Source organism: Nilaparvata lugens, chromosome 1 (genome assembly GCF_014356525.2).
Source record: "Nilaparvata lugens isolate BPH chromosome 1, ASM1435652v1, whole genome shotgun sequence".
Lineage (NCBI taxonomy): Eukaryota > Metazoa > Arthropoda > Insecta > Hemiptera > Delphacidae > Nilaparvata > Nilaparvata lugens.
The window spans coordinates 35657088-35682779 of record NC_052504.1 but is presented as its reverse complement, the minus strand read 5'-3'; the positions used below and the strand labels follow the sequence as shown (position 1 = coordinate 35682779).

General features: G+C 34.4%; 1 protein-coding gene across 3 annotated transcripts in view; it reads left to right on the top strand.

Moving 5' to 3' along the window:
- Nucleotides 1-25692, top strand: part of LOC111053151 (lachesin) — a 269391-nt gene that overhangs the window by 225263 nt on the left and 18436 nt on the right. For 2 of the 3 annotated variants that reach the window (XM_039420286.1, XM_039420276.1), the window contains 2 exons: nt 8185-8313; nt 11417-11554. In XM_039420286.1, the coding sequence (XP_039276220.1) occupies nt 8185-8313; nt 11417-11554 (267 nt within the window). The remainder of the gene's footprint in view (nt 1-8184; nt 8314-11416; nt 11555-25692) is intronic. The other variant, XM_039420283.1, reaches the window with a different exon arrangement.

The window sequence follows — 25692 nt, the reverse complement described above, 5'->3', positions numbered from 1 at the left end:
TAGTTCAAACTTCACTTTCATGGGCTACTTTTCAACAAATTAATAAAAACAATATAAAAATCTTGTAGTACCCTTCATTTTCTTTTAAGTTTTTGAAAAATAAAGGGTACTACAATATTTTTATATTGTTTCTATTTATTTGAAATGGATAAGTAGTATATATTCCTTCCTTAAAGATTTCCACCTACCACAATATCAACTCCTAAGGACTAAGGACGGACTAAGTACTGTATGGTCGAAGTTATCACCTTATGAAATGTTATTTCAGGTAAAGTTTGTGTTCCTTATATTGTGATATCTAAAAAAAATCCGAAAGAAATCAATATTGCGACTTGATATCTACTCAATTATTTTGTTAGAATTGAAATAAAACATGGCGGATTACCATTAGATTCATGATAAAGATTGTTTGTTCACATCTATACAGTCACTGTAGAAAGTAAAATAGTATATTTTGCACCTAGGGCCGAAAATGAGATATTTCCGGCTCGAAATAGGTTTTTAAGTCCGAGGCCGTAGGCTGAGGACTAGAAAAGATTGAGAGCCGGAAATACATTTTTGCCCATGGTGCGAACGCTATTTTTTGCCACACCAAAAAAAAACTTCCCAATATATAAGAAATTAAAAAATAAATAAAATTCAAACAGCCTATTTTGATAGTTTGAATCTTGGTTATGACAGCTTTCACTGTCAATTAATTTTAATATTACTAATTAATGATTTACAATAGTGACAATATTTTCATACTATTAATATTTTGAATAATTGTTTGAATTTTTATAGCTCGCGCTTTGTGCCTGGTGCAATATCTCATGGATAGATGGATGAATAGAATTTTCATTACTCAGAATATATCTAAAAAATTGATTGAAATTTAAATTACGGTAACTAATATAAAAAATAGCTAATAAAAGTTGAAATTCATCGACCAAAAAAAATGTCACTGACCAAGGTTCGAAACTAGATCATGTTTGTAATTCACTGAGCTTTGAGTTCTGATGTATTACGCCTTTACTCTCTCGGCCATTGCATATTTTTGATTGAAGAGGCCTGTAAGTCAGGTAACGTATGTAGGCTACTATAATAAAGTGTATAGCGGCAAACTTGAAGCCGGTTTGCCGGCATTTTCACAACAAAATATTGATCTGAAAATAGTTAAATCATAGAGAAAACATTCGAAGATTCAATCTTGAGTGGGCCTAATGTTTCTCTATATGGTTTGATATTGAAGAAAAATTATCTAAAAGTTTTAATAATGAATTACGGAAAAATTACTAGGAATTTTTCAGTCAAGGCTGAGTTTCACCAGTAGGCTTACCTTAAACTTTAGATCTCTGCTGTATTTTCCTATTATTATTGTTGATTGTATTGCATTAAGAAGTGAAATTCGATAATAAAAAAGAAACAATTATTACTCTACCTCACTTTTAAATATTGATACAATTATTGTACTTTGATTTCAAATTCGATTCTTCACTTTTAATTACTTGCGATACGTACCTTTCTGACAATGGAGAATGCTGCCAACATTATATTGTTGAGGCTATGGAGATATCATCGTATTCTATTGTTTGATATCAAAAACACAATAATAAATATTAAATATTATGAAACAGTAATTTATAAAATATATTATAGACATAATACCGCGATTCACGATACATAATTATATAGATTATTACAGTCGTTATGAGATTATCTCTCTATGATTTTTGTGAGATCGGACACGATCAGCTGTTATTTAAGGTCATTTTACAGCCCTAGGGCCGTAAAGTTTTACCGGCCCAATCACTTTCGGCATCCATATGACGCACGTAAACCAGCTCATTACATCCAAGTGTGGCGAAAAATATATTTCTGGCAGACTGACAACATTACAAGGTTGGAAAAAGAAAGCTTTTTCTGCTTTGTCGAATGATAGAGGAGGATAGCATGAGCATTGTCAATCAAGTACTGCCATTAAAACGTGGACCTCACTATAGCAATTTTCACAGTTCATCAATTTCCATTTTGATGAATTGCAATACTATTACAAGAATATAAAAAGACTGAAGCTGACCGATGAGTTTTGAAGTGTTAGGCGGTCTCATCAAATATTCTTCAGATTAGCTCTCTACATTATCTAATAACAATGTAGAGAGCTGATAAGACATGACATTCCATCTCATATATAATTATTTGACAGTCTATCAGTGTCTATTGAAATTCATAAGAAATGTACTTCGGTTGAAATTTGAAAAAATCTAATCGAATTATATTCATATACTCTCTGGGAATCATTTGACATTTTCTTCCTTAGCTCACTATTCTCTCATGCAATGATTATTATAATTTCCAATTCTCATAGCTTTCATAAACCATACGCTTCATAGCCAACAGAGATACAAATAGAAATTCCTAATATTGTATTTTCATTCCCATCTTCTGGATCTCTAAAGACATTCGTAATCAGAAGTGGACAAATGAAACATTTTGCCTGAAGAAAGAGAACTCGAAGCCAGCCGAAGCGGTGAGTGTTGTATACTTTGGTTGCTGGCGAACGATGCGTGCTTCCATCCAATAATGTGAAGTATTACTGAGACATTACCTCGGGAAACGAATTCCAATTCGGTCTCTTTGAAGTTGTTTTACGTTTACAGCTAGCAGAACGGATTAGGCGTTGGCTTTGCTGTTTGTAACTTTTGTAATGAGGATTCAACTTTAATTCGGCATTTGAAGAGAGAAAGAGAGAGAGAGAGAGACTTCACCACAGATCGTAATTCGTTTTCCAAGTGTTTGAATCAAACATGAACGACAAACTTCCCAGTAGGTATTCTGTAAAAACACTCTTAACTTGAGATTATTTTTCAAGATTTTCTTCGCCAATAGCAATTCGTTATAAGGAAATGAAGTAAAAAGGAACTCAACACATCTACACATCTGGGGTCTGATCTCACTTTGTTGTTGAAAAAAATGAATTTCTCAAATCTCATTAATAGAACGAGAAATTAGATTGAGTGTGGTTTTTCAAGGAAAAGCATGGTCTATCAAATCCCAAAAAGTCAAGAAATATCTTTTGCGACAAAAATTTTCAAAAAAAAAAACGTAATGCAGTTGAGTTCTGAATCTATATGATTCAGTTTGAAGTAATATTGATCTATTCCGATTTTGTGAGGTAGCAAAACTTAGTGAGACTATTAATAAAACTGTTCAAAGTTGACGCTATACTATTCACGTTTATACCTTTTCTACGTCATATTGTACTTCTAAGTGATTGGAAAGAAGCTATCAGATTCTGCAATCTTCAATTTCAACTGAAAACAATAGTACTAGTACTGTATTCTATTGATTGAATTACAGTACTGAAGGAAAACTGAGGTGAAACCACCTCAGGCTGATGAATGAAAAAGAGACCTGTTGCAAGAAATATGATGTAGACGATTGGAAATATGAAATACCCTGAAACATTTATCATAGATATGATAGATAACCTGAAAATAGAGGTTATGAAACTCATTGTAGGCTAAATTCAAATCAAATACTTCTCTATTTTGACATCAATAGGCTACAATAATTTAAAACAAAATATTTTTTCAATCATGAACAGTAAATAACTATTAAGCTACAGCATCGCATAATTTTTTTACTTTGTAATATAAATATAATAAACATTATTCAAAATTGCATACTTAATCCAACAAGAATTATTCGAGAATGAACCTAATATTTTTAGTATTGAATGATAAATATTTTAAATTAATCTTGAAAACACTTTTGGGCAAATGATTGTTGTTTACACATAAATTGTTTTATTGTTTATGAATAAATACATTCTATATGAATCAACCACAACACGTGTAACTAACAAGTCAAAACTTCGAAGAGAGATTAATCTAATGGAAACGTAGTAATAACATAGAGAAACGAAAACTGTATTTCATCTGATTTACTTCATCTCTGGTAATAATCACCCTGACATGTTGCATAGAGTTCGTTTATTGATTTGTTTCCCAGCACAATAGAACGGGTGAGGTCGATTTAAACCTCGGTCTATGGAACGCAGTTTAGTAGAATAGAACCGAACCATTGTCGGTTGGAGGGCGGTCTGATCGCTAACAAGTAATAAGAGGAAGCTAATAAGTCACCCGCAGAGGAAAATCACCAACGAACATATTAATCCATCAAAGGAAGTTGATACTTTATACTTAGCAAGGCAAGTTCCCCTCTCTCATGTATGAGTAGAACATTTATGGGTGTGAGCATAGCTATAATAATACTCAAAAGGCATACATAGTATTTAATCAGAACTGACGTAATAGCAGCTTTCATTAAGTTCGTAGTTGAATCAACTCCAAGCTTTCGTACGTAGTCCAACTTCTATCACACTAATCATGTCAAGGTTATAACAAACCAGGTGCTCAACAATCTTAGCGCTCTTCTCCGCTGATAGCAATCAACTGAAGTTGTTCAGCATTTACCGTGAAGATCAAATTTTTATTGGTTGAGAAATCTATTAACTACTTTATAGTAGTAGTAGTAGAAGAAGGTATTGATGATTTGGTGTTTGTACACTGGAATTTGTATCTCGATAATTTAATCAAACGAACGAAAGTGATCCAACATCAATTTCCACAATAATTGCAGTTCGAATTTTAGTATATGAGTGTAGTCAATCCGAGAATAATCATTCGAATTGATCTAAATAGGAAAAATATCATCGATAGAGTAAGTTTGCTTCGATAGATTACTCATTTTTTACAAACTGATTGACAAATTGGACTTCGAATGATTTTACTCATAGGCCATACCTTGTACTTATTCAGTTTCCTTGTACTCTTGCACTTTTCTTTCATATAGAAATTCATCCATGGGTCAAAGAATCACTTGAATTTCGAAAAATTTGGAAGAAGAAGAAGAAGAAGGAGGATGATCAAAGGTTATTGTATCAATATTCCAAGATTCCAACGTATTTCTCATCCGAGACCTAGAGACCTGGAATGCAATTGAAAAGGTTGCATTATCCTGATTCTGATAATTAGAAACAGTCGGCGGTAGCCTATTGCGGTGAGGCATATCCAACAAACTCTCTCTGGCCAGAAATGAGTTTGAATCATAAATTGAATATACCAAAAAGTTCTATTCACACTAATCTCGGCTCTTGGCTGATAGCAATGATATTTGTGTTGTCGTGAAATATTCAAAGATGGATCAATGAATTTGACAGTGATTGTTCTATCACTTATGGAAACAATGATTTGTAGATGCATATAATAGAGCTGGAGAGTCCTTTGCGATCGTAATACATATAGGGACTTTGAATTATGTACTTTGCATTTGATTTGAATGAAAAAGCGTTCATTAAAACAATATTCGCAGCTTTTACAGTAGCTCAACACTTCATGTGGGATCCCATTTAATGAACCACCTGTTGCAAGCTGGACAGGGAGAGTGGAGAGAGGGAGCCAGCCAGTGTTGGCTGAAGAAGTGACGACGAATAGGAGTGAGAGAGAGCTAACAATGTGACAGTATGAAGGAGGAAGCTTTCACCCTGGTTTACTTTTTGTTCCATCATGGAATATCGCTTAATAAAGTACGTTATCCTCTCTTCACACAAACTGAGCAAGTCTTACAATAATTCTACACTCAATCCAGCTCAAGAAAGCGAGAAGAAACTTCTGAAATGATTCTGCTTGAAATTCAATAATAATTATGATGAGCAGAAAATTTCAAAGTTTTTTCTGTGTATGTGATACAATTACTTTATTCTATAGGCTTGGATATTTTTTAAAATTGAGAATTGTTTAGAGAAATGGCTATGAATAATCCAGCTATAATATGTGTTATGTTTGATCTCCAAAATAATTTCGACAACAGATCATACTTGGAAGTTATCAAAATTTCTCTACAGCCTCAGAGATTTTGAGAAAGTCAACTCGTGAAAGGAGTTAAGATTCACACATGCAAATATAGTGAGGAAATCAAGTTGTTCGAGAATTCTCATATTAAAGGAATAGAAGAAAGCTTCGATGAACACACTTTGCGAAGTATAATTTGGATTTGCTGGGATCAAGTGGTATAACACAACGCAATACGCATAAAAATGATCATTGAGATTGGTAGTAGAATGTACGAATGATGAATATCAAGGGTCAAGTTGTGCTGAATCCTAATAACCAAATTCACAGTTTTAGCAAAACTGGGTTTTCAACTCGATTCAAGGTTTGATCTGGAATTCCAGATGCAATTGAAAGTTTGCACAGAGTTTCAATCGAGTTAAGCATCTCAGTTTGTACGCGGAGCTGGAATCAATGATCAAAATTCTGGTTTACGCCAGTCAGACTGACTTTGATGTCACGTAATACAAATGTAAATATAATACAGAAGTTCACAAGACTTCAAGTGATTGTTGTTTTGGTGGAATGATTCGCTTTTCATAACTTCGGCAGTCCATCTGAAAGCACAATTCATAGAGTCCATATCTGTATGTCTGATAATAATGACAGTGTTTCAAACTACAATGTTATGATTTTTTTTCTAATCTATGCTAGAAAAGTGCAAATGAAGCGGTTTCTATGAGACAGATGAATAGTTTCACATGCGTAAACCAAACCATCTTCTGATTCTATGACATAATAATTTACGATGAATTTGATGTTCCAGCATCAATATAATTTCCAAATATCTATTTTTCTCTTCAATGGGTTTTGGATTTCAAGGGTTGTATGTGTTCTTGTAATTTTACCATGTACTCTTGTCTCTCACTTGACGAACTGTGTCTACAGGCACAAAGGCAGTGAGGGCTGAAATCATGTAGATCAAGTTGACTGATATGTCTGCCTCACTCAGCATTTACAATTGTTGCATCAAAATAGAAACATAACTCGGATCTACTGCACAACATTTTGCCTGCTGGAAGATCACCGATAATAGACTTAGACCATTGTAGTAGAAGCAAGATACAATGGCTAGTGCTCTGAACATCCCTGACCGTCTACATGTCGTCTATTCAAATTCAATCTGACTCACAGAAACAAACTTTCCAACAGAGGATTTTGATCCTTCAGTTCCACAAAACATATACTTTCTATTTTTGCTCAAAAAATGTTCCAGTATGAGTGGTAGGTCTTTTATTAATAACATATTCAACTAGATAGATGTTTCTTAGATATCACGTACTTCAGATAGCTGAGGCATAACTATATCCATAGAATGGTCATGAATTCCTATGAAATGTCAGGTTCTTCTATCTACAAACTAGAACTGTGCTATGAATTGTAAAAGAAAATCAGAATTGGTCAAATTGTGACTAATTGATAACCTCAAGAACAAAGATGTTTATTATAAAACATATTTGTATCCAAACTATCCAAAATACGTCATTTTCAAGAAACAACGTTCTGCTTTAATCTTTAATTAATGGAACAAATCATTTAGGAAAATTATAGTTGAAATTGATGAAACCAGGAATTCAAGTGGAATCGTCAATGAAAGTCGAAATTCAATAAAACTCAAGAATATAAAATATTTAGTTACGACAAGAAAGTCGAAATTGCAGCACATCTTCTTCTTTTGGCTCAAGCATCTAGAAACGCATACATTATGAATCCATATAGTATCAATAGATTCCTGTTGAAAATTATGAACTTCGAGACACAAATATAATGAATCATGTTTATCCTAGATGTGCTATCATACTTGCAGAGTGGATTCTTATCGAAATAATTTGATTTCTTGTTATTTATACCGATTATAACGAAAAATGAATAAATATTAGGCACGATTTCATAATACTGATGGAAAGAATTCATTTTATTGAATGTATTCTGTTATCAAAGTATAGATAGAAACTTGTTGATAAAGTTTTAGATGCGTTAATGACATTATTAATTTAAAATAATAATTTCTCGAAAAATAAGTAATTTCTATACTAATTCCTATGTATGCATTCTTTAAATTGCATCTACTGTATATCCTATCTTTTCCAGTAACCTGCTCAATTGATTGTAAATTGCAGTGAAGACTGTTTTTGGCTTAATACCTGTAGTCTTCCTGGTTTTTTAATATATAAATAAATGAATAAATAAATAATCTTGACTACTCAATGATTAAAAATAAACTGAACTCGTACTGTTCATGATATTACAATATTCATCCTGTGTTTCCATTATATACGAGTATTGATTGTTGAATTTCTGTGTGTTTCAGTAGCGAGCATAGAAGGATCGGTGTTCAACATAACGCGAGTGAATCGGCTGCACATGGGAGCATACCTGTGCATCGCATCGAACGGAGTTCCGCCATCAGTCAGCAAACGAATCATGCTCATCGTTCATTGTCAGTTCCATTCATTTGTGGCATCACTAATTGGATAATTGAATAATTTCAGCTAATTTGAAACTCGATTGCCCCGGTTTGTTCAAAATCATTGACGGTTGAAACGTTGAAAGGTTATTTAGTAATGGAGAGAACGCTGTAAGCCTTCACTCATGTCGTGAACTCTCAAATACCTCAACATGTCAATTATCAGTGAAGGTATGCTATGCTTCCAAATATCATGTCAGCGAATTGGAAGATAGAGACGTTGCAGACCTACGGGAGAGTCGGATAAACGTCAATCATAAGAGAGCAGTTTGTTGAGAGAAGCTTGTTTGAGGGAAAATAATGCTATTTGAACCTGATTGTGTGTTCATCCTCACACATAATTATATTAACTTCCATAACATCATTATTTCAGAATTCTTGAATGTTCATATTAAGAATTCTTGAATTCTTGATATGAATCATTCATATTATTATTATTCATTTCCAACTTTGATGATTATGAACTCATGACTAAAATATTGATGGTTTTTCAATATCAGTAGATACTCTGATGAAAATGTAAAAAATTTGAAGTTTCTGATGATAATATGATATTATTGGACCGATTTTCTTGGTAGTAAATATCTCAAATTTCGAAATATGTATGGATGAGTAGTGTCGAATTACTAATAGAAGTGCTCCCATAATAGACATTCACAGTATCAAATTGGAATTGTATCAAATAAATAACATCATTTACATAACATAGGAGACATGGATCTTCATATGAGTCCTCAAATTTCACTCATTCAAAATAAGATTATTTTCTAAGAAAGATTTTATTCCAAAAATTAATCGATGATGGAATAATGATAAATTTTAGTATGATTCACAGAGGTGTTTGCTTTTTTCTCGTTGATTTTCAATCTTAGATTGTATGTTAAAAGTATATCTGAAGATTGAGAGTGGAAGTCTTATATCATGAGTGGATAAAAAATGGCAAAAGTACTCTATTGATGAATTGAATTGATGATGGTACTATCAATATAGTACTATATTGATTAATTGAATATAGTACTATATTGATAAATTAAATAATGCAGAACAAGAGTATCTGGTATAATGATACAATCCGCTAACAAATTGGATAGTTTTCATTCCCCAGAAGTGAAATTTTACATGATAGAGATGTGAGATTTCACTCTGTAGTGTAAATTGTGTAATTACCTAATTTATAATTTTCAGAATATCGTTTATGCAATGATATGCTGATAAATTGGATGAATGTTTTACATTGGAAGAAGTGATAGCTTAATCTATAGAAAAAGGCTAGGCACACACCAGTTAGTCGAGACAAGACAAGACATGATCAGACACAATACTTCACATAGTTGCTTATTACGCAACTCACACTGATTAGTTACTGCAATTAAACGTCTTCATAAGCATCTACCGCCTGAAGTGTAGGGTTCGCAAATTTATATATGCTTTTCGCATGCTGACTGACATTCTCCATGAGATCGAAATCAAAATAGCCTACTATGCTTATATTCAGTCTCTCCTCTCCTTTGGCATCATTGCTTGGGGGGGAGCTTTTGAAACAGTGTTTGAACCCCTCGCAGTGGTCCAAAGAGAAATCATTAAAACAGCTTTTAAGAAACCTAGACTTCACCCAACTATTGCACTTTTTCAGGAAACAGCTATTCTTACAATTAGGCAACTATTCATAAAAACACTCCTTACTCATATATATAAAAATCAAAACACTATTTTCTCCACAATCACACATCAACATAATACTCGCTATTCACAAAACATCCAAATTTTATCTTCCCATCTCTATAAGTCCTATTCCACAACCAATCCTTCATATATTTCTGAAATTCTCTATAGAAACATAAGTAGCAACTTTACCAGTTGGAACCTATTTGAGTCTCTCTCAATAGGTACATTCAAGAAGAAAACACGCCTGATGCTATCAAATATAGGGTCAGAGAACTCTGAAGGACTAATAATGTCGGCATATAGGTAACCGAACTGAACATAAAAATAATTCAAACCTGGAATTAATTTATCTCATTGACATTATTTTTTCAATATCTATTAATCTTATTTTCAATATCTATCCAGCTAATTGTAATATATTCGCACTGTGATAAATTTTCTTCAATCATTTTTAACCTGATGAATGAGAGCCCGCGCATGGTTCTGGGGACACCCTCTGGCTCATCCTCCAAATCTACGTGGTTTATGAATTTATTAATTTTTTACATAATATTTTCACATTTTACTACATATATTTCTTTCTTTTTAATTACTCATCTTCAACATTAAACTAACCCTTCATTATTATTATTATTATTATTCTACAACTTGAGACCATTACAATATCCCAAATTGGTCAATCTGTTGGGGCCCGCGCCTGTTTCTTGTGGATTAGTCATCGTCATCCAGACAACAGGTCTGCGTACCAATACCCTATGACATAGTGCTATTAAACACAATCACCAACAGATTATTGTAACTGTTGTTTTTGTAATATCTAGTATAATATTATCAATTTACCATATTATCTATTCAAAAAAAGTCAATCCTTATTAACGTGAATGTTTACAAAAATCTGAATCATTCCTCGGAATCTTCCAAACGTATTGGCAATCCGAAGAACTAGTCTTCACACACAGACCTCAGGTCCATGTGAAGATCATTCCTGAATTAAAGCACTGTCGGTTCACGACTCTTCCCTGATAAGTTATGAATCTCAATCATGATAAAATACTAGGTTGTGTATTTTTTGAGAACCACTTTCTTTTTGATTTAATTTTAATTTTTTGGTGTTTTTTATTGTACAAAATATTATTCTTATGTATGAGTTCTTGTAAGAGTATGTGGAACTGACAGCAGATTGTAAATCATATTGTTTTGTTTTCTATGAGGAATAAATAATTTTTTGAATTGAATTGAATTGACTCTATATGAAGTATTGTGACTGAACGTGTCTGTCTTGTCTAACTGGTGAGCCTTAAGATGTGAAACCTGAAGTATTAGTATTGTTCAATTTATGGAAATTTTTAAAGGTTTTTTACCTGGTTAATCTGTTCCAAGAGTATACTATTGAAAATCATGGATGTTACAGTTCCGCCAATGATCACTATCCAAAACCAGCTGGTGGGAGCTTACCTCGGTCAGCAGCTGACTCTTGAGTGCCACTCGGAAGCGTTCCCCAAGTCCATAAATTACTGGATTCGGGACAATGGAGAAATTATCGCTAATGGTATGTATTCAAATCGTCCTCCAATTATTATTAGCATAATTATTACAAGAGATAATCATTGTCCAGAGCTCACTCAGTGAGAAGCCGTGCTCACTCCACAGCGGTGATTCATCTAATTGAATATACGTTATATCCATGAGAGGACTCGAAATAAGGGACACTTAACTATTGACAACAGTTAACTTGAATGGATTTTTCAATTATCAGTGAAGAGAAACGCTAGAATATGTTGAATTCTCCAAGTACCCATAATAACATTTTGTACTTGCATTTGAATGTTGCCATCCAATTTTCCATGTTAATCAAGATACCAATTCTTTAACTTATAACAGATTAATGAGAATGATGAATTATTGCGGATCATGAACATAATAAATTTCTATTTAATCTCATCGATCTTAGTGAGCAAACTCATCAGTGAATTTGGTAGCATGCAAAATCTGTGCACAGATTTATAGGTACGAATACGACGTATTCTTCACAACTCATAGCATCCTATTCACACTCAATTATTTCTGTTAGAAAATAATAATCATTATCCAGGATAATAGAGCCATTATGTACAAATAAAGTACTGATTTAACCAATATGTTACCGTACTAATCTATATTCTTTAATTATTGAATATATCAGAATATATGAATTTCAGAAAAATCTTAGATTTTTATTTTCCCGTATAATAAATATTATGCGGAAATGAAAAATGCAGAGGAATATCAATCAATTTCAAGAAGAATTTCATCTTCTAAATAAAAGTTGATGAAGAAAGTAAGAAGTTCTCCAATCAATTGAGTGATAGATGTAGATCGTTGCAACAAGTTTTGAATTCAGAAGAATGTAGCTCATTCATTCAATTATACAGGATTATTCAATTACAAGTATATTATAGAACGCAATATGCTAGAGGACGAATAGAAATCTTATTTACATAATTGGTTCTTTAAAACTTCGACCTTGGATTCAACCTCAGTTTGATGTCAGACATATGAATCGTGAATATTTTTCTAACTATCTTTTTGTGCTTCATGTGGAAAACGCTTTAGAACTATGAATGGCATAATACTTCTCACATAGTGTGATCTCCTCCGACAAAATTGAATGCGATATAAAATTTTCATGATAATAATTCTTATTCCGTTCCAATTGAAGTCAAGTATTTTTGATGATTTCAGAAGCAATCTATATTAAAGTGGAAAAGAAGTGATATCATTAATTTTCACAGTTCCCAGGAAAATGTCAATTCACATTCAGGTTCTCGGAAAGAGTTTGAGCCAGAAGTATAGCTACTGCTGTTGTTTTCCTGATTGGTGTTGAATTTGTGCGGGATGGAGTGGAAGGATCAGGCATGAATATTTCATAGGGGGTTGTCTGGTTGCCAGATATCGCAGTCGATGAATAGGAAGCTGATATAGCAGGGCGGATGGCGGATCGTTTCCTATTGTCGCGAAATGCCGACCATCAATGCACCTCTCACCTCCCAAGCGCCACTTTCGCGCTTTTTGGGCATAATTCTCTCACCCTTCGCCTTTCCACTGGCAGCAGGAAAAACTTGGCCCATCTCAACATCTTTCACACCCGACTTTTCATCTGAGAGGGGAGAATATTGGCGTTATTTATTGCGAGTCTGAGGAGCTCGGCTTTTCATAGTGTGTAATCACGTTCCTATCACCGGAACTCAACGATCGTAGTGCCTACTCATAATATATGCGTTCAGGAAGGGACGAATAACCACACTATTCATCTAATTAGATGGATCTATCCCTGTGAATGGAAGAATTTATCCCGATCCTGCGTGACTCACCCATCCGATCACTATATATTATTGGATTTCATTCTCTTGAAACAAGATAGACATTTTTAGGGTTCTATAGAATCTGAGTAGAGAAGTTATATTATTATGATTATAATCGGCTGTAGCGAGTCACAGCCACTGAAATTCTTATTCTAGAACTTGGATTTTGCTAATATCCTCTAAAACTGATACTGTTTCCTTGAAAACTACTTTTAAAATAAGATTGATTATATTTTGATACTCTATTATTATTATTCGAACATAGTTATAATTGAGTGACTGAGAGACGAGTGGCTCTTCTGATTATAGCCAATATCCAAAATAGAGAAACCCATACTCAATCAACTTGATGAAGTATCGTGAACAGCAATCAGATATCAACTGAATTATTGTAAGTGTAGGCTACAATCTGGAAATCTCTACATTCTGTACACACATACCAGGCTATACTTTGCACAGTCTTTGTATGATTTGAATCACTTTTCACGGTAAATACGAGTATAATATTATCATCGTCTAAACTTTATTATCACTGTACTGGATATTTGAAAAATATATTTTTTATTTGGCAAGGTTGGGACTCGAACATCCTCTCCAGCATTCTATCCATTCCATCGTTATTATATTTTTCAAATCAATGTCCTACCGGGAACATTTGAATAATTCTAAAAATTCTAGAAATTAAAATAGATTATCTTGTTACATCAATATCGTCCGCTTTGGACTATAATGAGAGCAGCTTTCATATTAATTCATAATTGCTCTGGGTAACTGATGAGAGCAACAATATATTTGATATTTGTGACTATCCGTGATTGCTATGTTGAGTTTAAAGATTAGATATTGACAATAACAAACTAGTCCATATAACTTGAAATCCATTTATAACTCCACATTGATTGTAGCACTATATTCAATCCTCCCAGTTCAGTGAAGGTGTTTTCATGAACTGTGAATGAATGTCACATGGTACGTTGAGATATGAATGCAATAATGTTTCGTATTAGGGATCGTTGCATGAAAATTAGTCGCTTGAAGCGTGCATTGAATTTTTCAAATAATAATTTTGAGATGCTTATTCTAGGAACACTTTGAACGTTAATCATCCTCTTCTCTTCACTAGAAAGGAAAATTGGAGTTTCCGTTCAACTGCAGAGTTGCCATAGGAATAATATTCCTTTCTCTAACTAGAAGGGTGGGAAAAACAATTCCTTTGGGACAATTTTGGACAGCAACTTTCTTAATTTAGAACGTGAACTCATTTTCCCCATTGCTGGACTCGAGCTTATGTCAAGCATAATAAAACTTTCCAATGCTATGGAAGTATCCTTTAGTTAATGCTTAGCTGTCATATCAACGTGACTGATACTGTGTACATGAAAAATAGCTGACCTCTTCTCCAATTTCATGATTTGAAATGGGATACTCTCTACGAGCAATTTATCATTTCCTTTTAAACCTTTGAATTTCACTCATTTTGATCGCATAGAACTTACAAAATAGATTAGATAATAGTTTTTCTTACGAGATCTCTTTTCTATAGTCGATGATCAGCAAAAAATTGAAAAGCGAACAGTGGAAGCTTATCATTAAGCCACGTTTACACAAGAGTTGTCAACTGAGTTTTCAATATAATTCTCATGTGGGACAAACTCTGTTAACACTATTTGCAGCTTAAGGGTGGCCACCAACGAGAGGACAAGTGCATTGGGCATGTATTTGGAAGGACATGCCTCCGAACAAAAATAAAATCCACATGAATTAATTCGAACGAAGAACAACTGTTTGACAGCAGCATCCAAGACAAAATAAACAAAAAAAAATCAATGATCTCACTGGAAAGTTACCACAAATTTTTATATGATAGGCCTACAAGAAAATTCACCACATATAGAGCAAGTAGCAAGAAAAAATGAATAACAAAATAGCGAAGATTTGAAAAATTTACCTCAAATTTAACCTTTTGTACGAATCTTTCGCTGATGACACAGCATGCATGACGAGCATGTGTGTGCATACATGTTCAACACGTTTGTCCTGTCGTTAGTAGCCACCCTTAGGAAGTTGTTTTGTAATGAGTTCAATCAATTTCCAAGGCTATTCCAATTTTTAAGGCTGTTCTATTTTCATTGAATTTGCTTTATCAACAGTTACGAGGGTGAATCAAATGAAAACCTCAAAATTGTTTTAAATGATTTATTTTGACAACTAAGTAAAACTTACATATATCATTTCTTAACATAGTCTCCTTTACGTGTTATGCAAGTGTTCCACCGCTTTGGGAGTGCATGAATACCACGTTTGAATAATTATTTTGGTTGTGCCTACAGCAACTTGTGCACCGCGGTTTTCACTCCTTCATCACTTCGGAAATGCATTCCTCCCATTGCATTTTTAAGCTTTCCGAGCACATGGAAGTCACTAGGGGCGAGGTCTGAAGAATAAAGTGGGTGAATGAGGCATTCAAATTTAATATCCTGGCTAGTTTGAACCGAGATGGGTTGTATTTGGTCGGGCGTTGTCATGCTGTAACAAACACACCTAAAGTGACAAGTCCTCGCCGTTTACTCCTGATTGTTGGCCAAAGTTGATTTTTCAAGAGATTTGAATAAGAAGTACTGTTCTCTGTCATTCCCCTGTCAATGTAATGCTCCAAAATTACTCCGGTTTACATCGCAGAAGGGAGTCAGCATAAGTTTTCCTGCTGATCGCTGAGTTTGGAATTTTTTTGGTTTTGGCGATGAGCTATGGCACCATTCCTTACCTGCTCTTTCTGTTTCTGGTTGATGGCAATGTTTTTTTTGGACAAACATGAATCACCTTACTGTACAGTCATCCTGTGATGAATTTCCATTGGTTTGAAACCTTCACTGCTCAAGAAACGAATAACTGATCGCTGATCTAACGCGGTGCATATTGTTTATGGGGAGGCCATATTGTAACAAACTGAAGTCCCCGCTAGTTGTGTATAGCAAGGTCACTTAACGCACCTGGTGGTCATAGTGTAAACTGTAAACTTTAACAAACATCTCTGACAATAATTACTGGATCATTCTTATAACTTCTCGGACTTTTACAGCACTTTTAAGGTTTTCATTTGATTCACCCTCGTATATTTTAAAACGGTTTCTCTCTCGTCGTTACGCGTCCCGCACTCATTTTGCATTGGTGTGCGAAAGGCTCTAAGCCTGTGTTCAGTCTATTGTGATGGTGACTTCATATTTTCTCATCCTAAAAATTTATTATCCTTCATTAAATGTAGCTTGATTTACTGACACCATAGTAAAACAACTTCTGGATAATGAAGGCTCACTCATCTTATGAGAATGAGATTTTTATAACCTCAGAGAGTACGATACATATCGTCAAATTAATAAAAGTACTGATTTTCATTAAAAACTTCGTGAAATTGTGTCTGATGATTGGAATAATCTATTAAACGTCTTCAATAAATTCAGATCTGCTTAAAATAAAATAAAATAAAATTAAATTAAATGAATAAATAGAATAAAATCAGATCTGCTATCAATAAAATTCACCTAATATATGAATAATTTTCCAATTATTTTCAAATGTTCAATTCTGCCCATTAAAAGTACCCTACTACTGGAATAAAGTAAGTGAGAGATGTGCTGTGAGAAGAGTTCGAATGTTGCAACTGCTTGCAGCACAAAGTGGACTTACTGAGCTTGATAAGAAATGCATTTCAAACTACGTCATTTTCAGGTGGATTCGCACACAACAGTGACTGTGATCACTGAAATTTGAGTATTATAAGTTCCAATAGTATTATTTATACTCACTCGACCGGGATGAGTTGGAATAGACCAATTAGAATATGTGAGAACTATATTTTTACTATTCACTGTTACTGTTGAATGCGAATTCAGCTTCACATTGCTACATAGGTAACACGTTTTCTGCGAATAATGAGGAAATTGGAGACTATTTCTAGCATTTCTAACATTTCTTGCATTGCTATTTGGTGGTATGAGAACTATGCTTTTGGAGTAGCAGAAGTGTCTCGTCGTCACTCACTGGCTGATGATGACACCTGATGAAGGCTTACGTTCCGTAGAGGACGAAAATATGGTAACCTTAATAAAACAGATGGCGATTTCATGCAACAAAACATTCTGTTCAGGAATGCTGGCATTAGAGAGGAGCATGCTTGCATCATGAAATGTCAGGTCACATGCTTTAACATCACGTTGATACGTTAGCAGTACTAGAGGTCATATTACATTATAGTCAAGTTAATCATGTGATCATAGTCGAGTTATTACTATAACATTTAGAATAATTCATAATCCATCAGCGTCTTCTTGTTTTCTCATGAATTTACTCCTGATTTATTGTTCTGATAGAAAAATATGAATGTCGATCTTCCAATGAGTAATGATTGTCTGTCTATCTTTATCATCATTATCAAAGCTATCTGGCTTCTACCATCAAGAAAAGAAGGAGATCGAGTATAATTTATTGAATTCCAACTCGATCCAGTTTTTGTGGGTACTCTATTTTCAAAATAGATTTCCATAGTACTATGCTCTTCCAACGATCATAATCTTATGGTATTACAAATAATCCGAGCCTTTCACTCACCACTGCAATTCTCATTACGATGACGGCGAAGATTTCAAACATTCAACCACTGGTAAAATACTCTGGTTCCTGTACCCATCAGGCGTATCATAGTGATGTGCACAAGGCTCGACTCATTCATTTATTCTTCGAGATATTAATCCATTCTCACTCGTGAAAAGCAGAGTGAGTTAGAAAAATTTGAAAAGCGGATATGTTGGCGAAATAATAATCTACCAAATGAACAAGGGTCTAAGGGTCCAAAGATAACTATCCCAAATATTGATTGATTGATTGAGTAGTTTATTTATGTAGATTACAATATATAAGGCTGTTCTATTTTCATTGAATTTGCTTTATCAACAGTTACGAGGGTGAATCAAATGAAAACCTCAAAATTGTTTTAAATGATTTATTTTGACAACTAAGTAAAACTTACATATATCATTTCTTAACATAGTCTCCTTTACGTGTTATGCAAGTGTTCCACCGCTTTGGGAGTGCATGAATACCACGTTTGAATAATTATTTTGGTTGTGCCTACAGCAACTTGTGCACCGCGGTTTTCACTCCTTCATCACTTCGGAAATGCATTCCTCCCATTGCATTTTTAAGCTTTCCGAGCACATGGAAGTCACTAGGGGCGAGGTCTGAAGAATAAAGTGGGTGAATGAGGCATTCAAATTTAATATCCTGGCTAGTTTGAACCGAGATGGGTTGTATTTGGTCGGGCGTTGTCATGCTGTAACAAACACACCTAAAGTGACAAGTCCTCGCCGTTTACTCCTGATTGTTGGCCAAAGTTGATTTTTCAAGAGATTTGAATAAGAAGTACTGTTCACTGTCATTCCCCTGTCAATGTAATGCTCCAAAATTACTCCGGTTTACATCGCAGAAGGGAGTCAGCATAAGTTTTCCTGCTGATCGCTGAGTTTGGAATTTTTTTGGTTTTGGCGATGAGCTATGGCACCATTCCTTACTTGCTCTTTCTGTTTCTGGTTGATGGCAATGTTTTTTTTGGACAAACATGAATCACCTTACTGTACAGTCATCCTGTGATGAATTTCCATTGGTTTGAAACCTCCACTGCTCAAGAAACGAATAACTGATCGCTGATCTAACGCGGTGCATATTGTTTATGGGGAGGCCATATTGTAACTGAAGTCCCCGCTAGTTGTGTATAGCAAGGTCACTTAACGCACCTGGTGGTCATAGTGTAAACTGTAAACTTTAACAAACATCTCTGACAATAATTACTGGATCATTCTTATAACTTCTCGGACTTTTACAGCACTTTTAAGGTTTTCATTTGATTCACCCTCGTATATTTTAAAACGGTTTCTCTCTCGTCGTTACGCGTCCCGCACTCATTTTGCATTGGTGTGCGAAAGGCTCTAAGCCTGTGTTCAGTCTATTGTGATGGGTGACTTCATATTTTCTCATCCTAAAAATTTATTATCCTTCATTAAATGTAGCTTGATTTACTGACACCATAGTAAAACAACTTCTGGATAATGAAGGCTCACTCATCTTATGAGAATGAGATTTTTATAACCTCAGAGAGTACGATACATATCGTCAAATTAATAAAAGTACTGATTTTCATTAAAAACTTCGTGAAATTGTGTCTGATGATTGGAATAATCTATTAAACGTCTTCAATAAATTCAGATCTGCTTAAAATAAAATAAAATAAAATAAAATTAAATTAAATGAATAAATAGAATAAAATCAGATCTGCTATCAATAAAATTCACCTAATATATGAATAATTTTCCAATTATTTTCAAATGTTCAATTCTGCCCATTAAAAGTACCCTACTACTGGAATAAAGTAAGTGAGAGATGTGCTGTGAGAAGAGTTCGAATGTTGCAACTGCTTGCAGCACAAAGTGGACTTACTGAGCTTGATAAGAAATGCATTTCAAACTACGTCATTTTCAGGTGGATTCGCACACAACAGTGACTGTGATCACTGAAATTTGAGTATTATAAGTTCCAATAGTATTATTTATACTCACTCGACCGGGATGAGTTGGAATAGACCAATTAGAATATGTGAGAACTATATTTTTACTATTCACTGTTACTGTTGAATGCGAATTCAGCTTCACATTGCTACATAGGTAACACGTTTTCTGCGAATAATGAGGAAATTGGAGACTATTTCTAGCATTTCTAACATTTCTTGCATTGCTATTTGGTGGTATGAGAACTATGCTTTTGGAGTAGCAGAAGTGTCTCGTCGTCACTCACTGGCTGATGATGACACCTGATGAAGGCTTACGTTCCGTAGAGGACGAAAATATGGTAACCTTAATAAAACAGATGGCGATTTCATGCAACAAAACATTCTGTTCAGGAATGCTGGCATTAGAGAGGAGCATGCTTGCATCATGAAATGTCAGGTCACATGCTTTAACATCACGTTGATACGTTAGCAGTACTAGAGGTCATATTACATTATAGTCAAGTTAATCATGTGATCATAGTCGAGTTATTACTATAACATTTAGAATAATTCATAATCCATCAGCGTCTTCTTGTTTTCTCATGAATTTACTCCTGATTTATTGTTCTGATAGAAAAATATGAATGTCGATCTTCCAATGAGTAATGATTGTCTGTCTATCTTTATCATCATTATCAAAGCTATCTGGCTTCTACCATCAAGAAAAGAAGGAGATCGAGTATAATTTATTGAATTCCAACTCGATCCAGTTTTTGTGGGTACTCTATTTTCAAAATAGATTTCCATAGTACTATGCTCTTCCAACGATCATAATCTTATGGTATTACAAATAATCCGAGCCTTTCACTCACCACTGCAATTCTCATTACGATGACGGCGAAGATTTCAAACATTCAACCACTGGTAAAATACTCTGGTTCCTGTACCCATCAGGCGTATCATAGTGATGTGCACAAGGCTCGACTCATTCATTTATTCTTCGAGATATTAATCCATTCTCACTCGTGAAAAGCAGAGTGAGTTAGAAAAATTTGAAAAGCGGATATGTTGGCGAAATAATAATCTACCAAATGAACAAGGGTCTAAGGGTCCAAAGATAACTATCCCAAAATATTGATTGATTGATTGAGTAGTTTATTTATGTAGATTACAATATATACTGGCTTATACACTTATATACAATAGAGAAAAATTATAGAGGAATTTACAAAATATAAACTAAGAAAATAATTATTGAGCTGTATATGATATGAAAAAAGCAATTTGTTATAACTATAGATAAAATAGATAATATTGTTATGCATATACATAAATTGGCGGAGCTTTGGACATATCAATGTCCATTCTTCGGAAAGAATATTCGAAGTATCCTTCCCACTAACTCTCTACCAAACAAAGATCAGAGAATGGAAGAGCTAACATTCGAGGAATTTATCGATTGATTATTCAAAAAAATCAGGCGTAGAAATAGGAGTGCTCATGTATTTATTGAGAGTACTTCTGTAGGTTTATGAGAAAATTTCTGTAGGCTTATAAATTTTCCTGATGGAATTCGATAGAAATCAATAATTTTATTATCAAGTATTAATACCAGCTTTACTCATATTGTTTTCATTTCCAGTAGCGATTCTATTTAGAAGTTCTCAATTCAATTCGGGAACTAGTAGAGTGCAGTATCACCTAATTCGGACTAAAATATTAATATTGGTGAATATATTCACAGTAAAACTATAACTAGTATGTGATTATGACAAAACAGGAGCTAACCAGTGATATAGTGGAACTGGATAACAGTTGGGTGAAAGAATGGAAGCTTTAGGAGATAACAAAGTCATTGAACATGACATTCCACGTATTTTCGTTTTGCATCTCTGACCTCGAGCTATTTTGGAATTGAAAAAGTTTCGAAACGAAACGTTGGAAAATTGGACATGCGTCAACATTGTTTGGATTCAATTACAAATGGCTGCTTCAATTCGTATTTTGTTTATTACAATATGTGTCTCTTTCTAATTAATTTCCAACCATTGTCGGCTCTTTTCATTTTCTGAATGTTACAGATGGCATTCTCTATTCTATTTGAAATCGACATTCAACATTATTTTGGACTCATTTCACTCATCACTCTACTTGAATCCCTTACAAACCTTAAGTTACAGACAGTACAGGCAGGTCGTGGTTGAGCTTCCAGTTTCGATCGCTGTCATTAATCAGGTTGCAAATCTCACTACATCGTGATGTCATCGTGCTGAAACGCGATCGAGACTTGACCGTTCCGATCACTTCCATGCTCTATAGTATGTTTGTGTTACATGAAGGTCGATCGCGATCGATATATACACTGAAAGCTTACATATCAACCTGACCGTTCTGTTCATATCATTGAGACGTAGGCAGATCATCTCTAATCACCATCCCCCCTTCCACTCATATAAAAGCTTAGAGTTCATGTAAGCATAATACTCAGCAAAGAAAATATTTGAAAAGCTAAGTGAAGAAGTTACTAGAGTTGAATTGCACAAATGATTGCTTCTCTTCAGTGAATGAAAAACTGACATGAGAACATAATACTATGAGATATGTATGCGATATTCAAATCGATCACCATATTATTTTCATACATCAAACCATGAATTCTTTCTTGCTCCCCAACACACTCCTCCCATAAACTCTCCATCCTTCCTCTCTCTCTCTCTCTCATGAAGTCTTCAAATCCTAATCGATCTCTAAAAGACTAATATCATAAAATGAGTCCTGAACTTATAACGGTGCATTTTGATACACTTTCAAATTTATTTGTGAAGAGAATTGCTAGGTCTCATTGAAAGTAACCAGAAACATTATCATCAACTGTACTATGAGTCGAATGTAATAGATAAGATAATAACGACTCTAAATACTGTGATCATTGAGAACGGTTCGAAAATAGAATTCATTTTTTAATCATTTAATAAAAAATAATAACAGAGAATTGAGGTTAGGTTCTTTGGTAATAGTGACTGTCGGCAACATCAACAGCGGTCAAGCCGAACACCTAAAATTCGGTCAAATACCTTCAGGCAAAATAATTGCATGCACACAGTACTCAATAAAACGAGGACAAAGGGGTTTTGTAAATTCTAGCATGCCAAATAAGGGACATAAAACGTTTGAGAAAACATAAAAATATTTATTGTATAAATACCAGTAAAGAAAACATGAAAATCATGATAAAAATAAGGGGAAGTGGGTTTTGGTTTAATGAGCGTAGTAATACAGAAGTAAATTTTGTACAAGAAATATTGATGTACCAATCAGAGTCTTGTATTTTGTAGGCGCTAAAAGTATATATTTCAAAAAGCCACCACGTGGTCTTTTTTAAATTCATAAAAATATGTTATCATTGTAAAATTTATATATAAGTGTGATTTGCATGGGAGCGGATCCGAATGTGAAAAATATTTGTTTATTATAAATAATCTGTCTTCGTATTGCGAACTATTTACTGGAGCCAAATTACGTCATAAGGATTTGGTGAAATCCTCCAATCATAGAAAACATTCAAATTAGATGTAAATTGGAAAAAGGAAGTATCATAGGAAAAGACGAAAGGTGGAATTAACACTTGCTTGCCAGAGGTCACCAGAGTCACCAGCAGATCTTGAGAGCTACAGACTGAACCCTTATTAAGATATGTTATGCCTGGTTTAAATTTTAATTGTAATATTCATCAAATTTTTATAACTCAGTGAAGTCGCTATATGACAGAATTATTAAATTAATTATTACCCTACTGGAGAAGACAACATCAGCTCACTAGACTAATAAGGCACAGGACACACGAGGCGGAATCCATGCCACATCTTTAAGTTTGGGAAAATTTCAAATATGATTCATTTTATCTAAGTTCCACTGTATGCCGAACTCAAACCCTGAGATTTTTAAATATTTAATATTTGATATTATTGGAATATAGAATTATAGATTTTATTCAACAAGCGAAAGCAAGTTGAGAGATTGAGCCTCTATAATTATATTGTATGCTGATAATAGAATACAAGATTTATTATTTGATATGAGTAAGTCCAGTAAAATTTTAGTGAGCTACTACTGTGATATTTTTTCTCCCATATATTCTCATATTGTTTTATATTTATTGTGTCATGTTTTATTATCTCTTGTTAAATCTCTTTGTAATATATGGTTTTTATTTGTTAAATGGTGTACCTCTCATTTATAACCCTATCTTCATGCATCACCAATCTGGTATTAGAACATTTTTTCATTATTGACGTAATAATAGAAATATCAACCAACTACATTCTTCACCGAATGTGTTGGACAAATCAGCGATATACAGCATTGATTACAAAATATTCAGAAATATCACGTTTTCAAGATTTATCTAATTTGTTCAGAATCGTCATCGAAATTGAATTGATTGAAACAGAGTGTCATGGTATTAAGTTAAAGCAGCTATATAAATTAATAGATATTATAAGGAATTTTTATGGAGTGTCGCCTTTGATCCCACTCGGTATTATCTCATATTGCTGACCCCTTTGTCAGATGGTAGCGATTTGGATTGGTGTCGATGCTATATTGTCTTACACAGTATTTAGATTCCTTATATTTATCTATCACTTCAGCATCTATAACTGCGGGATCATCCAGAGCAACAGTAAGAATTGCAGATCGACCAAACGGCAGCAGATTGCAGAAATTGCGAGCGGAATTTTATATAAGCTCCTTGAAGAGCTGGTAAGAACACTGTGGCATTTTTATTTCAGCATGGACGTACGGCGTTACAAAGTTTAGTAGAAAACCAGTCCTTGGAATTAAATGAGAGTTATCTAGTACGATTTTTGAATGTTTTATTGCATTAACATATCATGTTTTGACTATTTGAAGGACCTTAATGTAGTGAAAATGATCCATGTATGAAAATTTGTTCGAAAATGATAAGAATCATAAGAAATGAATAATCCCAATAGAACCATTAGATATTACTTTGCTTTCAAACTTTGTTCACCAACAGCCGCTATGTTTGCGAGAAAAAATTGATATGACTAGGCCTACACGGTGAAAAGCCAACAGGATTTAGCGTGCGAGTGGCACGGCTATTACTATTCAGAGTGAGCGAGCGAGCAGCCGCGTGTTGTCGGTTCGCCGTAAGAAATTGATTTGATGCGATTAGAAGTGTGGTGTGGGGGGGGGTTTATTGAAGCTGAGGCGTGTGCTTCAGTCGGCGCGCGTTAATGAAGGATTCATGGAGCTGCCACAATGTGCTCAATCAGGGCATTAGAGGGCTGAGCAGGGTCCCGAATAGCGGGGAGGGGGTTGCCTCAGTTCCGTCTTCAGCCCCTAACCAAATCAAGCGGCTGAATCACTCACTGCGATGTGCACCCACGCCCGCGTTGCATCCCTGCATGCTGTCACATGTTGATGCACCTTCTGGCCCTTTGTTTCCCGCCATCTCTTCCCTTCTGACGGCTAATCACATCATCATGCCACTGTGTCTGTCCCCTCCTTATTCTTTGCGACACGGAACGCGTATTACGCACTCGTTCGTTGCCCATCAGATTAAGTCTGCCTTTTAGCAGTGACAGCTCCACCATACTTCCATCAGCCCTCACTCATTTTAGAAGCATTCGTGTGGTTTTAACGAGGTTTTCAGGCATGATTCACCTCCGTCGTGCTCCTCTGAGACGTGATACTGTTCAATGCTGCCACTCGGTCAGCGAACGTCCTAATGAATAGTGCTGCCAATCGAAGTTTGGAGTACCGTATGTTTAGAAGAGTTCTGAAGGG